This window comes from Manis pentadactyla, chromosome X (assembly GCF_030020395.1).
Source record: "Manis pentadactyla isolate mManPen7 chromosome X, mManPen7.hap1, whole genome shotgun sequence".
NCBI lineage: Eukaryota > Metazoa > Chordata > Mammalia > Pholidota > Manidae > Manis > Manis pentadactyla.
The window spans coordinates 3,643,082-3,659,407 of record NC_080038.1 but is presented as its reverse complement, the minus strand read 5'-3'; the positions used below and the strand labels follow the sequence as shown (position 1 = coordinate 3,659,407).

The 16,326-nt window shown below is 47.8% G+C and overlaps 1 protein-coding gene across 7 annotated transcripts in view; it reads right to left on the bottom strand.

The window, feature by feature from the left end:
- LOC118935932 (steryl-sulfatase) overlaps positions 1-16,326 on the bottom strand; it is a 461,597-nt gene that overhangs the window by 326,448 nt on the left and 118,823 nt on the right. For 3 of the 7 annotated variants that reach the window (XM_036932583.2, XM_036932584.2, XM_036932582.2), the window contains one exon: positions 1,136-4,152. The exons of the other annotated variants lie outside the window; for them this stretch is intronic. In XM_036932583.2, the coding sequence (XP_036788478.2) occupies positions 3,779-4,152 (374 nt within the window). In that variant the 3' untranslated portion in view covers positions 1,136-3,778. Of the gene's footprint in view, positions 1-1,135; positions 4,153-16,326 lie in introns of those variants that run through there. 7 annotated transcript variants of the gene reach the window in all.

Sequence of the window (16,326 nt, the reverse complement as noted above, 5' to 3'; positions counted from 1 at the left end):
CAAATGCTGTTTGCTCACAGACCCGCTCAATGCAGGGTTGCCACACACCTTCATCTGCAAAAAAACACAGCGTCTGCCAAGTGCACTAAAATGAGGAATGCCTGGATTTGGGGCCCATGAAACAAAGACGTGGTGTGCGGTGATGTTCACTAGAAGCAGCTCCAGCAATGTGGACGTGTGATTCTTGGGGTAGGAAAACTGAGGACGGCCGGGGCGCTAGCGTGGCATACTCACAAGGCCCACGGCAGGTTGCAGGTGCCCTGGAGGAAGCCCAGATAACACATCACACTCTCTGAGGGCTAAAGAGGAGGTAACGAGTCTTAGCTTTTAGCTCACTTGCAAGCCACACAGCAGCCCCTGTGAATCAGTGTCTTCTGCCCACGCGCACCTGTCCCTGTCATGTGTGGTCCGCCCGCCTTCCCATGCACACGTTGGACCTTTAATCTGGAATGGCTGAGTCCCACAGGGCCCCATCCGAATCCCAGGGCTAATGCTCTTTCCTTCTCCTTACTGCTTCAGACGTTTATTCTGACCCTGCTTCGGTTTTCCTCAGCAACCCAGTCCCAAGTCAGAGAAGAGAGGACAATGGCTTGTATCAAAATTTAGACCCTTCAAACATCTCTGTTGCAAATACCTGTCAGGCAAAGCCGCTGCTTGCCCTGGGTTTGGGGCCAATTGAGACATCCACGAATGAAGGAAAAACATAGTCAATGTGCTTGAAGATCAACATGTGTCATATAAGAGCATTAAGACATATTAAAACACACTACATTTATGTTGTAAGGCTATGCTGGTGCCCATGTGCCTACACTCTTCAATCTCAGATGTTCATTTTCTTTCCTTCTTCTGATTTTAAAGGAAATGAAGATATTGTTTTGCTAGTCCTCACAAAGGCAGTGTGTACGATGGATAATTTGGTTTGCCCTGCCCTCAAATCACGAAGGTCAGGGGCTCTGCTATTTCGTGTCCGTCTCTGCACCTATTATGCCCTTCCTTGAGCTTTAGGGACTCCGTAAAGATTTATTGAAATGAAACTTGTATTCCCACAGTTTAATATTGTGCCAGAAATGTAGTAAACACTCCACACACTTGCTGAATTGAGTCACACGAGAAAGCATGACACTAGAGCACAGCATTTATTCACGGGCAAGGAAAATTTTATTTTAACTTTGCATTTATGTTACAATAAGGTGCAGAGGCACCGTTACTAGATGCACCTCCTTTACAGGTTGCATTTTCAGACGTGGACCAAATACTTTCCCTGCCTCTCTTCTCCACTGTATGCCCTTCAGGGCAAACTAAAATTTGTTTCCTTTCTTGAACCCTTAATTGCCTCGGTATGTAGGCTGTGGTTTTGCATCCCAGGCAGCGTTAGTGACCTTGTAAAATTACGCTTGTCTGCATGTTACTCTTTGCTTAGTTTCTCACATATATGAAATACAAGGAATATAAAGATTTCTTTTTTTAAAGCATTTGCTTAATGCTTCAGAACCCACCAAGATTTGGACATGCAACTCGAGAGGTAATGTCAACGGGGTGGTTTGGAAGTAAGTAGCCATGGACAGCTTTGTAAAAATAAAAACAAAACAAGGTTGTAAAGAAGACTTTTAGGTCTCTCCCGAGCAAAAGACCTCCAATGTCCTGTTGTCCATTCCAAGCAAAACTTTCAGATGGTAAATGGTTGGAAATCTAACATAATTATGGTTATTCCAAACAAACCTGATTTTTGAATACACAGTGATGATCTAAGCTACTGAGGCAAATATTGCAAAGCCCATTTTATCTCCAGAGGTAAATGTGTCCTTCATTTGCTGTTAGCATACAGCTTAAACAATTCTATCCCTAAATACGGATTCACATAATCTATAAAAGTGCTTCAAGTTATTCACTTGTGCAACACACATTCCCATACCACAAAGTGCTGTGGGAAAGTTCATGTGCTCTGTGTATGTGGACTTGGGGTAAACAGGATCATCTTAAAACACAAGTTCCTAATAGTGGCCTCAAACAGTTTTTGCACAGTAACATTAGCCATCATCCTAACATGTTGTTAACTCACAAACGCTCCTTAATCGCATTTCCTCACACAGGATGACAGACGTCAGCTGCCTTTGCAATGAGAAATCCACATTCAAGTTAAGAATCCTGTCTTGTTTTCTGACTTTCAACCATCCCCAGGAACACAAAGAAAAAATCCACTTTTATTATTTTAGGAAAAAGAAAAGAGAGGTGGAAATCTGAACTAGCAGATCTTAAGAGGAAGTGGGAAGGGCTGTTGTATCTTGGAAATTCTTCAGTGGGGGACAAATAAAGGAAGTTACAGCCCACTGCCAGAACACCTGGGATGGGGCACGTCTTCTCTCCAAACGCCACGCGCGTCTGGGATTCCCATTTGCCCGCTCTCTCGTGGAACTGAGCAAATGCTGGGTGAACAGGATGCTCAGTCGGGTTTCTGAGAGATGAACAGCTGGGCACAAGAATGGAAGCTCCTGTGGGCTGGTCAGGGATGGTGACCCTGTGATGCTGGTGGGGACTGCATTGCGTTTTCCGGACTGGCAGAAAGCTATTTCACAAGGCTGAGTTCTCTCCTCAGGAGGGACACCGGGTGCAGGCTGGAACGCTTAGTCCTGCTGTGCCCCTATCTGCCAATTTCCTATGTGACCCCATTACGCCTTGTCCCTTAATTGCTGAGATTGGGGAGATGGAATTATAAAAAAAAAAAACCTGTACATCTCACTGTGGACTGGAGGCACAGATATTTCCTGGCCACAGGACAAGACCACAACACAACAGAAGGACTTGTATTGAGTGCTGTCTTCCATCATTAAATGCTGCAAGAACTAAAGATGTCATGGTCGCGGTGTGGACCGTGGACTGCTGCTTGTGACCCCACATGATCATGCACTTGCCATTGCAATACTTCTGAATTATCGTGGAAGGAGTTTGTGGAGCTATAGCCTTTTAGTTCTGAATTTCCATTCACCAAAGAAACATCAGGACGCAAATGTAATATCACAAACTAGGGGGTGGAAGTCAGCCGGGAGGGGTGTGTCCTGAGATCACTGGAGGGCCTGACAGATTCCGTGAAATACCTGCAGCCTCTATTGGCTCAGAAACACACCTGTGAGCTTCTACTGTTTTCAGTCAGCGATAAGCTTTTAGTTGCACATTCTAGATACCTCACCCTTGTCCAGGAAAGAAAGAGGCTGTGCATATATAAAAACATGTCATATAGAGTATTTAATATGTGTTCTAAATAATGCTGGGAATTACCTTCATGTGACCAGACTGGACCTTCGCATCATCTGGTGTTGGTATGAAAGGGACAGTTGCATATGTTAAGATTTACTGAACACTTTTTCAATGTTATTCTCTTTATTACTATTGCACTAGGTGGGGGATGGGGGTCATGGCAGCCAGGGTGCCACACACGGTCATGGAATAAATGACACATTGCCCCATTCCTCACACACATTTCCTCAGGGGTGACCAGGAGAGCTGTGCACCTTCCTACTGTCTGGGCTGCTGTTGGCCATGCTCATTCTGACCCCCCCAGTCGCATTTACAGGAAAGCCATGGGCTTCGGCCACATGCCCTCCCTAGGCGGCAAGTCCTGACTCCTTCCCGTGGGGTAGCTGTCCCGCGGGGGGCCCTCCGTGGAGGCTTCAGGTGAGGAGACAGGGAATCAATGCGTCCGTGGTGCTGGCCTGGCTGGCCATGCATGGAGGGGCGCCCAGCCGGGGGGGGGGGGTGTAGGGAGGAGGTGGGCGCACGCTGGCTAAAGCGTCTCTCTTTCGTCGTGGGCTTCCCGGTCGCACTGGCAGGGCAGGCCCGAGGAGGAGCAGCACATCTGGAGCCAGGGCTTCCAGAGGATATTCCCTACCGACAGCTGGTTGGGGACCGCCTGCAGGGCCCGGCTGTGGAGGTCCGCAGCCTGTTGCATCGTGGCCACGATCTCCCGGAACCGCGGCTCGGTCCTCGGGCTTAAGGGGTTCCTCTCTCGGGGGTCTTTGGAAATATCAAAGAGCAAAGGCGGGTCGTGGTGAGTGATGTACTGCCCATAACAGAAACACAGTTGGGTGGAAAAGCATCCGTTGGCCCCCTCGGGGGTGAACTTGGGGGTGAAGAAAAAGGCTTTCCAGATGGACGAGCCTGCGGTTCATAAGAACAGAAGATGGAGTCACGTGCAAAGGACCAGGACAGTCACCACAAATGGCACATGCACAGACACGGCGCTGCGAGGAAATTCTTCACTTAATTACGGGTGAAATGCATGTACTTCCCATGCTTGCGGCTCCGCCATAGCTTAAACCACCGAGCATCCCTGCATAGCTGCCAAGAAAGCACACGCTGACAGGCGCTACGATGCCAGCTCACGGTGTCACCATGGCCCTTATGCAGAATCAGTCTCTCTCCCCACCGCCTCCCTCCCAAGCGCCCACTGCTCTCTGCCTCCTGTTTCCTTTTCCCCTAACTCCTTAATGCGATGCTCTGCTGGGAGGAGAGGAAAACGCCTATTGGTTGTCGGAGCCCAGAACGCCAATGAGACGGTCATTTTAGTGTGATAGACTTTCAGCTGGAGAAGCAGAGCGGGCACTCAATACATATACACCGACAAGACAGGTCATCACCTTTCACCTCTGCCCCCTCTTGTGCTCCCACTTTAACATTTTAAACATGTCTGCATCTCTGCTTAGAATAAAGTAAGAGAAGAGGTTGGCTGAGTGGTAATAAGTACAGGAGAGGTGAATAACTTGCACACATACAAAATGCACACACGCACAAATAGAGCCATCGGGAACAATGCAAAACACACAAAGACCACAGTTTTTCATTTCCTCGGTTTTGAGAAAATCCAGACATACGAAGTCAAGAATTAAATGAGTGTGGGAGGAGAGGACAGAAGGGGGCTGCAAAGGGTTAACAGACGATCTTTAGGGGCCAACGAAATGTTCTCATAGGAAGCGTTGCTTCACTAGAGCTGCAGAACTCTATACATTTACTAAAAATGATTGCATATGAATGTCACGCTCTCTATGTCACACCTTAATAAAGCTGTTCAGACTTCCAAATCCGGGAAATGCATGGGCCTTGCAGTAAGACGGTTCAATCGTTTTTAATGTGTGAGTTCTGTGTGCCATGAAAGCCCCAAATATTGAAATTTTTACAAAAAACTGCTGTACAATTATGAAATAATTGACTCATGTCCTGTTTATTCTACAATGTCATGACTTTCTGTGGGGTGGACTGCTAATCAAACATCCTCTGATAGAGGTCTGAAAACTGGCTCCTGGGAATGAAAGAGGCAGCGGCTAGACACAGAAGCAATGCACATGAAGCAAAGCGGAATCAGGCGCAGAACTCACCATGCTTTCAGTGTTTTCACATTAAACCTTAGGGACCTTTGCACCAGCAGGCATCACACACCTATTCAATCTGCTTTCACAATTTGCATGTATAATGGTAATGGTCACTTTTGTAACTATGGGTATTTAGTAACCAAATGACCCCAATACAAGATAAGTTACTGGAATGAAACTTAATGCAAATTGTCATGGGGAACCGTGTGGTTCTCCGAGAGATCCTGGCCTCTGACAAGCATGTTCAATGGGCAGTGAGCCTGGGTGGTGTTCCTGGAAAGAAATGGGTTGCACGGTACAAGCAATGTGAATGTGTCATAAATGGGTGTATTAAAGGGAACCCGTAATGGGACGCCGCTGCACTGGGTGTAGTTGATGTTGGGAGGGGCGGCACATTATGTCTGCATCCATTTACACGTGCTCAGCACACCTGCCTTTCAGAGAGGAGGCACAGCTAGCTGACAAGCAGAGGTCAGACTGCAGAAAGAATGTGTAGACATGGTCACCTCCTCCAGGGAGTCCAGAAGAGAAGTGGGTGGGTTACCTGAGGATGCTTTACATCAACTCCTCACTTCCGCCTTTCCTGCCAGATTTCCCTTGGAAGCATTTTTTAGGGACACCTGCAACCCCTTGGCCTCCATCCTCAGGGGTGGTGGGTCAGCCAGGCCAGCGCTGTTACAGAGAGAGGCGGGCAGGAGCCCCTGCTGCTCCTGGTCTGATCACAGCGAACCTGGTGAGTGGTTCAAACTTGAAATTCGACTCAAGTCTTGGGACACTTAAAACCCCAAAAGAGTGCAGGCTCCTGGAACAAATTCATCTTAAGGGCCTGTATTTCCCACTGGTGTTTGAAAGCTGCACACACGGGCTCTGTTATTACCGCCTTAGCCAAGCCGTCCGGGACGTGACCTGGTAGACAGACCCGAAGGCCGGTCAGGAAATCTCCGGCATGGTCTCCTGGGAGGGACGGTGTGAGCACTCCACAGTTTCACGTCTAGAATCAAGAATTACTTTTTCTGAAGATTCAATGGGTAGGCTTTCTATCTTATAATCAAAACGTCTTGTAAAATGATAGATTGCTTATTCTCCGCACTATTTCTTAGGACCACTATGGATTTCATCAAACAAAAGCCATGGGTCTGCATTTTGCTGCACGTAGATTTACAAGATATGGGTCCTTGCTGCGAGATTCTGTTGTTATTCACCAGCGACTCAGGAATTGATGTCTTTGAAAGGAAAGAGTAAATCCCAGTTTTGGGATTAAATATGAGGCACCAGGTGTCACCTTATATTTCTAGTGGGTATGTGTAGTCCCACCTCCAAAAATCATTTTGACAATGAATCTTACCCTGGATTTCTCCATATGCTAGAAAAATGTGTATTAAAGAAATGGTTCTTTCACTATGGTTATAACTCCAGTGGATGCAGAAAAAAGATAGTTTCTTTCTCACCTGTATAACAGATAAAAAGTTTGACTGCAATGAAAGCTTAAAAACATTAATAACTGAGGTTCAACCAACCAGGAAAGCAGTTATTAAATGTTATAGCAAGCACACAGGGACATGAAGAGGGACATGTTTTTAAAATATATTTTGAGACGATAAGAACAGTCCCTCTACTGAGGTTTGAAAAATGCTCCCAAATTTAAGAGAAACAATTGTCACAAATAACTGTCAAAGACGTCCGTGACATGTGGTTACGGTATTAGGTCCCCGTAATCCAAAATGCTGTGGAAATCACCACGTACCCGCTGACACATATTTTTATATGGCATCACCACCGAATGGATGCAACTCCTCAGTTCATGAGAAAGGAAAGCTGATAGTCATTTGACAAAATGACAAATAGAATTTCAGTGAGAAAAGCTTGACTCCTAGGCTGGATCCTGACTCAGCGACTTCCGAGTATAAACCTGAAACAGCTACTTCGTCAATGTTAAAATAAACCAGGGACAGGGTGAATCCAGTGGGTCCGGGGTTCCCTGAGATTCCCTGGCATCTGAGGGGTGTACGACCCCGGAACAGGAAGACAGGTACCAAGAGCAGAAAGAGACCATACAAGCCATTCGGCAATGCTTCTTCTTTGAAGAGAAGGGAGTCGGACACTAAACCTGAAATACAGTTATGTCCTAACATTTAAGAAGATCGGTTTAAAGGATCAGTTTTGAAATCAGCTTTAAGCATTTAAAATTCAAGCATCAGTGGCTAGCACGTGCTCCCATGGACCTCTCTGAGTCGGATCACGTTCCACTCCCTTCGAACCTAATAACGCCCCCTGGGGAGGGACCTCAGGCTTCTCCTCACCTTTATCCCAAGTTCCTGCCTCTCCTAATGAGACAGGAGCCCCACATGGGATCCCGGATTCTGGGCTCGGCATCTATAGCAGCTGTCAACACAGCTCTCGGGATCCAGACCCCAGAACTCCCAGCCCTTTCAAGCCTCCCTGGATTTCCAGACGGCTGCCCTGCAGAAGTCTCGGTGTCAGAGAAGACAGTTCAGAAAACTCTTCTGTGCTCGGCGCCACGAAACATAACCAGAAACATCTCACATTGCTGCGGTGCCATTTGGGGCCATTTCTAAACCATGGGGGCCCAAGAAAGGCACCCTCACCAAGAACATGGATTCCACAAAAATGAGCTCACCCCCTCTCTGCTCAAGCCCCCAGGCAGCCCACCTCTTTCTGCTCATACTACAGCTTCCCTGCAGTTTGGTGAGGCCCCGTGACGAGTTCTGGCCCCATGAGAGCGGCATGGGGCACATCTTTCCTAGGCCAAAGCGCAGAACAGCTGTCTCCTGTGCTGGTGACATTCCAGTTGACGGGTCTCAGTACGTGTGTCCCTGAGTGACTCAGTTGGCTGGGCTCCTTCCTCCTAGACTGTCACCTCCCCAATATTAAAGGCATGGATGCACCACACCGTTTTGTCTGGGTGACACCTGGGGGCCGTCACCTCCCCACTACTGAAGGCATGGATTTACCGCACCATTTCGGCTGGGGGAGCCCTGGGGGTAATGTCTGCAGACTGCTTTAATGCACCTGGGGTGGGTTTACTACTGACACGGAGAGGGGAACGGGCAGAAATGCTGCTCAACATGTTCAATGCAATGGACAGCAGCCCCCACCCCCGCCACAAAGAACTGCCTGGCCCCCGAAGTCAACAGCGGCCAGGTTGAGAAGACCCTGTATGTATGGCAGCCGTGAGAAGAGACCTGAGCTGGGTCAGGCGCCTGTGGTATCAGGGCTAATGGTTACCACGGCCTGACTTGAGTCCCTGCATGAACCCATCTGAGTGGTAAACCAGGAAGTAAAGCATGACTTATTCTCAGTGAAACAAATCAGAAGCTGGCCTCAGATGTGCACCAGCCTAAGCTGTGAAGACCTGGCAGCGAACGGTAGGAAGGAATTAGCAGCTCTGAAGAAGAGAGAGGCAGTGCAGAACAACTCGAGTACAAAGGTGAGGATGAGACCCGAGGACCTGAGTTTTCTGTGCTCTTCTGAGCAAATTACGATGCAGGAGGGCAGTGCAGGTGCTCAAAGCATCTCTCATTCCAGGGGAGACGGGCGTCTTCATGAAACAGGTAGACACCTGGTTTGCTTAGCCTGATGCTGCATAAGACTTGCACAGAGACTAAGCAGAGAGAAAGAGAGAGACAGAGGAAGGCAAAGACTGCAGTGTGCAGAAGGCAGGGGCTTGGTCAATGGTTTTAAAGGCAAGTGTTCAGGGACAACTGGATGGCTTCTCTTGGGATACAAAAAGCCACCAGACGTTAACCCGTCTGTGTCCAAGTGCCCAGTCTGCTCTTCCGTAAAATGAGGGCAATCGTGGCATTGCCTGGAGCATCAGAACTTTACTCTTAGGTGTTAAGCTCTCAGAACAGTACCGGGTATGTAGCAGTGACCACCCAGGAATATATGAGACTATAAAGGTGCAGTCGATCTAAATGGAAAACACATTGGCTTCCGTCTGCTCTTAAATCTCTTGCCACTGTAATGCATGTCTTAAGACAGTCTTTTCCCCACCTAGGATTCTTAAAGATTAGGGACAACTAAGTTTAAATGGCTTCAATATTGCCTCTTAATGCATTGCTCCCCTTCGGATTCCCCTGGACGAATGGTGTTCAGGTGCAAGCCTTTGCCAAGATTTATTCTGACCCTTGGAGGGTGCCATGCATACAGCAAACAGGCCACACACAGACATCGTGGGCTCCCAGTGTTGGCAGGGTTTCTGCCTATATCACCATCCTGAAGCTCTTCAAGAACCACTTCAAATTCTGTTCTGCTTTCCCGCCGCAGACAGCCCTCTCCAAGGGGACCCTCGCCTGTGCCTCTGAAATGCTGTCACCTATTGACATCTGAAATTCCATCCCTGGTCCCCAAGGCCACGGGGGCCTCACTGCTTCTGCAATACACCTCAAGCACCATTCTGTGTGTTCCCCGATCCTTGCAGCCATGTAACACCAACTCCCTAATTCTTTTCTTAGACCCAAAGAATGTTACAGTGTGGCACCCCCTGGAGCCACCCCAGCCCCAGTGTCTTCTGAGGACACACACATGATCAAAGAGCATTGTGGGCCCAGCCCTCTTTTGCTTGACCCTGGAGGCACAGTCCTACCATTTCCCGGTAGCCCCAACCCGAGCGATTCCGCGCTGGGCTAAAGGGTTATGGATCATGTTCTGCCTTCTCTGGCAGCTGGCTGCAGTAAGAAGGCAGAGGAAGCAGCGAAGGCCGTGGCTAAGAGGACGCCCCTCAAATCCAGGCGGGAATCAGAGCTCCCCTAGCTCCCCCAGGTGATGCCTGAGGGTCCGAAAACAAAAACCTCTCTTAGAAGGAGCCTCAGCTTTCATGCTGGGAGAAAGAAGCAGAAATCCTGGCACCAAGTGGATGCCCAGTGCATGCTACATCCGCGCTGCCCCTCTGTGCCTCTGTGTGCTGAGGTCCTCCTCTGCAGGCCCCCCACAACACCTCCTCCCCCACCCCCACCCCCCAGCAGTGTGTCCAAATCCCCAGCTGGATGCTATCCATGGTTTTGTCCTGCTCAACGATTTCACCATGAAATCACACTGTGAGGCGTGTCACTGTCGGTGGACCCCATTTCTCTCGCTAGCTTATTTGCCCTCTGAGGGCGGGAACTCTGTCCCACCTCTCTCAAATGCCCAGCATGCAGTGCCTCCCACGGACGGATGGCCAACAAGGATGTGCTGGGTCAGCCCGTAACTGAATGAGATGATGGGACCAGCAGCAAAGGGCTGGGAGAGGGAGGGAGTCGGCTGTCATCATGACGGCTGGTGTGGGCACCGGGAAGTTCGCGCTCCACGTCTCTCCTCGGGGCCACCTGGGCATCCTGCCTAAAACCATTCAATGCCCGACACGGCCCGAACCATGTTGGAGACGCAGGCTGCTGGGAGGCATCTGGTAATGGCGGATAAATAGGTGAGGAGGGCCAAGGCTTTGGAGGTATATCTATATTGGGGTCTCTTGGTGGCCAACATTGGGCAGCCATCGGAATTAAGCGGGACACATGAGTCACCATGCCATCAGAGGGGGACGTCCATGGAGGGGCATGGATGGGGGACGTGACGGCAAGTTGGAGGGTATGGGACAGGGATGGAGCCCATCGTGGGCAGAACAGAGGTGACATCCCCAAGGACAGCTTCACCTCAGGAACAAGATGACAAGAAGCAATCCCAGAAACAGTCTATGGAGGTGTGCAGATGCCCGGCAGACTATTAGGAGGCAGGACCGTCTCTGTAAGTGTGAGCACAAGAAGTTCCTGCCTTAGAGGAAGACACACCTGTTGAGGGAGGGGCAGGCTCTAGAAACAGACAGTGTTGGTTGGGAAACCAGCTCCGTGGTCCACTCTCTTACTGTGTGTGACGTCCTACAATCCTGTCTCCCTGTCTGCAAAAGGGAGAAATCACTTTGGGGGAGACTGCTAGCTGCTCTCCCAGCCTTCCACAGTCACTGGGAGTTACCTGGGCACATGGACACCCATAATGAAGGTTTCACCTCCTAGCTGTGCACAGCCGGCCCACTTCTGGGGTGTGGGGTTCAGCTGGGAGAATCTGGATGTCTTCGTGGGGAGATGGCTGACCTTCACGCCCTTCCTTTCTCCCTTGTCCATCCATCCCTGCATGCACCACGCTGCCCCTGGGTGGACTGCAGCATCCTTTCCCCACCAAGAGGAAGCTGTTGCACCCTGCAGGTGGTGGCAGCAAGCCCGGAGTCTGCATCCCTGAGACAGGGGACCATCCAGTCCCCCATGAGAGGGGGATGCAAGCTGGCCTCTGATGGAAGCTTCCGTTACTCATTGTTTTCTGCTACAGCCAAACCCGATACTAACACAACACAAACCTCCTTCAACTATGAAGATTAAAAGGGACATCTAACGCGAAGTGCATGGCACAGCGTCGGACAGGCAGTACGCATGGAAGAAATGATGCAAGGATGTATTCTTATGACATAGGTCATCAACAGATGAACAATGGTCGCATTAAAATGACAGAGGCCAACAATAAGGATTTGCAAGAGTAAACTATATAACCAGCTAGCACACATTTCTGTATAGAGAGTACAAAGGTGAGGGAGACACAGCCATTATGATGACGTGCCTCGGTTAGAACTGAAGTGGCCCTGTAGAAAATACCAGGTCCACTGGAAGATGGAGGCAGAGACGTAAGCAGACAAACTGGCAGAAAGTAGATAGTCCCCCTGCTGACGTCACAGAAAAGAGATGTGCAAAACATTGCAGAAAACCAGTAAAATGGCACAAACAATTCTGTAAGGGAAAAGAGGCAGAAGAAGTGGTACGTGGTAGATTAAAATAAGCAAATAAGCTGGGTGCTAAGACTGAACCAAGGGTTTTAGCCTTCAGAAACACTGTACTTTGAGGTATTCAAGAAAGAAAATCCAACACTCATTTATTTTGTCTCTATGAAGAAGTCCATAAGCATCATGACACATGAACAAAACCCAAGAGGGGGCACTTTTTCATCCATGGCATTAATGTAATCTGAGGTCAGACATGTGAAAACTTTAGTAGAAAAGTAGGTGTCTATTTAAAAAAAAACTGCCTAAATCTGTAGGAAAGGTACTATGAGGTGCCATACGACAATATATTTTAACAGACTAAGTTGGAGAAAAATAAATCCATCTGTGAGTTTCTCTTTTCCATTAAAGGAAATAAATGGTTTGGAAAGCTCAGCTCATTAACTGGAAAGTCTGAGCAAATGAGGACATAAAATAAATAAAAATTTAACCCCTTCAGGAAGGGCTCTCCATCCTCCTACGCCACTCCTCCTGCTATAGCTGCTGAATTAGATTCCACCCCCCCAGTGCTGCTGCAATTATGGGGTACACACATTCACGATGTGGCTCAGAGCACGTGTCACAGCATTAACGGGTCAATGCCTGAAAAGTGAAGGGCAGTGGGAAGGCAGCAATTGCTTGAGGTATTCCAAAAGGAAAAGGAGATTCTAAGACTTAAAATATATCCTGGAAATGTTTTCCATATCTGTGTTTGTTCTTCATTGGTTGGGAGAGAACCTGTCCTTCTCGAAGTCACCTCCAGTGTGGGAAAGTCTGGTTTTCATCTGTAGATGCTGCCGCTCACGTTAGCACAGCGTCAGCCCCTCTATAGTTTATCTCTGACCCTTTAGGTCTGACATTCAATTATCAGACAAGGAAGGGCATTCAACGAATATGCACTGAAAGTATCAAGGCAGAACAGAGCCCAGCACAGCCTTTCTTACACTACTTCACCCATGACACGTAAGCAGCTTAGATCTTCCCTCTTCTCTGAGGTGTATTTTAGAGGCAAAGCTAATGTTTCTGTGGAATGAAAACTTCAGAGAGTGAACAAAATAAACCTTTTTCTTCACTTACCACAGTAAGGCTGTTTTGATGGGAAACCTTACTGATCTCCTAGTTTGGAAAGAAGGTACCTTTTAAAAAGTTGGGTATGAACACATTGTTTTAGAATGAATTTTATAATCCTACTGCTTTGTCTTGTGATTTTAAAAAAAATGATGCTTTTTTTTTATCTCAAAGAAAAAAGTCTCCAATAAATTTGAATTAAAAATGCAGCATGATTTCTGAGGCCTTGTAGGCTGAGTGTCAGGATGTCCATATCCCAGTGATTTTTCTATGATCAGCTGGATTGCAGGCTCTGACATTAATGAGAGCATTTATTTTATAGACCATATTCATCAGCTTGAGAATATGCAACAGAATCCTGGCACCAAGCACCTACCTCCCTTCTAAGATGAATTTTACCCGTGAAATCAAGCTGTCACTACATCTGATTTTTAATAGCACTGATTCATATGTCAAAACTTAAAGCCAAGGTTTTTAATACACACTGAACAGTGGATTTTAACTCGAAATTCCCATTTTAATGCAAGAAAAGTTATCAGTGTTATAATAATGCTTTTGTGAGTTCTTTTACACTGTCACGGGAATAATGCTATCAGATCATAATTAAATTATGTCATTCAACTCGCTGAGACAAGTAAATTATAGAATTATTATAATTATGGAATTATTATAGAGAAGACATTATATATGAAGGTTAAAAGGGATTCATGTTTTAAAAGGGTGGAAACAGAACTCGAGCTCTAAGTTTTTTGCAAAAGTAAGTATTTAGTAAGTCTAGAATTGTCACGTTCTAGGACTAAGTTTTTGCAAAAGTAAGTCTAGAATTGTCACGTTCTAGGACTAATCAGGACAAATGGTACTTGGGTCTTAAAGACATGTGTAATCAAGTGAAATTACTGCTATGGCCAAACTGTTGGTCAGCTTGGTCGCCCAGATGGAGGGACAAAGCCTGGATTTCCTGGGGTTGCCAGTCGCTCTGGTGTAAATCCCCTAAGCAGGGCTGACTTCCTGTCTGCAATGGTTTAACGAGCTGGTGTGATTCCTGGCCAGTCCACTGCCCATTACTAAACCATCCTAAATTTCTCTTTTCATCTCTGATAAACTCTTGCATGTCAGAGGATGACCCTTTGATACTAAGAAGTCTGGGAAGTGTCCCAGGGTTATGAGATCTCCTACCACAGTAAGCCTGGGATGTTCCAAGCTGACTACACCAACCAACGATCCTTTGGGTTCTGTTTTCTTAGCAGAACAGGTCGCTCCACACAGAGAAAAACCCCACCTTCCCTATGCATCCCTGTGTTCCCAGAATCTCACACAGCCTGCCCCCTGGTAAGACAATATGACTTCTGGGCAGGGAGTCTGGTCTGGTTTCCTCCCCGGAAGATGTGCTCCCTAACACATAGTAACACATAGTAGGGCAACACATAGTAGGTGCTCAGTAAACATCTGCAGAACAAATGACAATGAAATACTGAGTAAGTAACCACTAAGCCGTGAGTGACAGCCACACCGGAAACCATCGTTGGCACGTTTCAGAAAAAACCTCAAAAGTAAGTAAGAGATATTCATGAAGCCTGTGGTTTACTGAGACCCTTCGGGCAGGATGAAAGATTCCAGCATTGAGATACTGTGATTCCTCCTCTTTTCTTGCGAGTTTAAGGAAGGAGATTTTAAGAGGAACTATCATTGTCAAAGGAGCAGATTTCATCCCAGGGCCAGCTGCCTATCAGAATGTGGGTCTTGTTTTTCTCACTCCTATTTTCTGCCTCTTCCTGTCCTTTTTCTCTGCACTCCTCCAGATCATGTGCTTCTCTAGCCCCTGATCCAATATGTTCCTTCCGGCTTCTCCAACTGGGGTGGAGTTGGGGGGCGGGGGCGAGGGGAGCTTGATGCAAATGCAGTTTTTGCAAGGTTTGGGATTGACTTTGGACTGACTTCTCTAAGAGCCAAGGGTCACAGAACTTAGTTCATCAATTTCTCCCAAAGTCCATGTAAAAAGAAATGGGGGCTCTCATTCATTACATGACTCGGACTGCACTGCTGTCACGAATCTGAAAGAGAAATCTAAGCCTGGGGAGATTTGGGGTGATGGATACACCAATGAGGCAGGGGAACAGACTCCTCCCACATCTCGAATCCTAAGCCCTTCTTTTCATCATGTTTCTCTTCTAGACAGTATCACAAGTAAGCTGCCTGTATTTAAAGCACCGTCGCTGAAGGGTAAAGCCACTGCGATTTTTGCAGCTAATCCAAGGGTTGTAATTTTCCACTTCAAACATAACAGAGAGGCTGTTCTTCCCAGGGGAGGTCCGGTAAACTGGCTGGGTGAGTGGGGTAGGGATGGGTGGGTTGAACACCAGTATGAGAATCCCCCTGAGTTGGGGAATGAGCCATCGGGGGTGAGGTCACCACGTATCCTGGGAATGTGCAACCTCGAGGAGCAGAATTCCGAAGCACAGTGGAGAAGAGGGGGTTCTGCTTAACCTTCCCAAAGAGAATCCATCTACTCTGGCGTCTACATAGCCGTACCAATAGTTGCTGGGTTTCCATAGAAACCTAAGCCTCTGAGTATTATGACCATTCTTGTAATTCCAAGTTTAAATACATGAAAAAATAAATTCTGAAACCTCTCCCTACCCTTAGCATGATTGCTTCATTCCATTCGTTCCTTCATGCTCCTTAGAAATAACAGCTCTAAAAGTGGTCTCGGAAAACCCAACTTAGATGGGCACAAAGAACATCTGGTTTGGGAAAGAGAATGACACGAAAGCATTTGAAATTTGGTTTAAACACCTTAGTCCAGCAGAGACTCACAATGCGTGACAAAGTACAGATCAAGGGGTCATGATCTGCCATCTTTCAGGCTCGAGAGGGCAGGGGAAGCTGTAAGAAGCACAAGTCCCAGCCGTGCCCAGAGCCGAGGGCCTGTCTGGCTGGAGGACAGAGGGAGCGGCGGGTGCCCGCAGGGGGACCTGGGCAGCTGCCGGAGCAGGAAGAGGGCCGCAGAGCCCTGCTGAGGGCTGAGGGCTGCCTCTGCCTGGAAGGAGGAACTCTTCCTAGGTGCACGCTCAGGTCCTACCTGGACAAATATGGGACCGC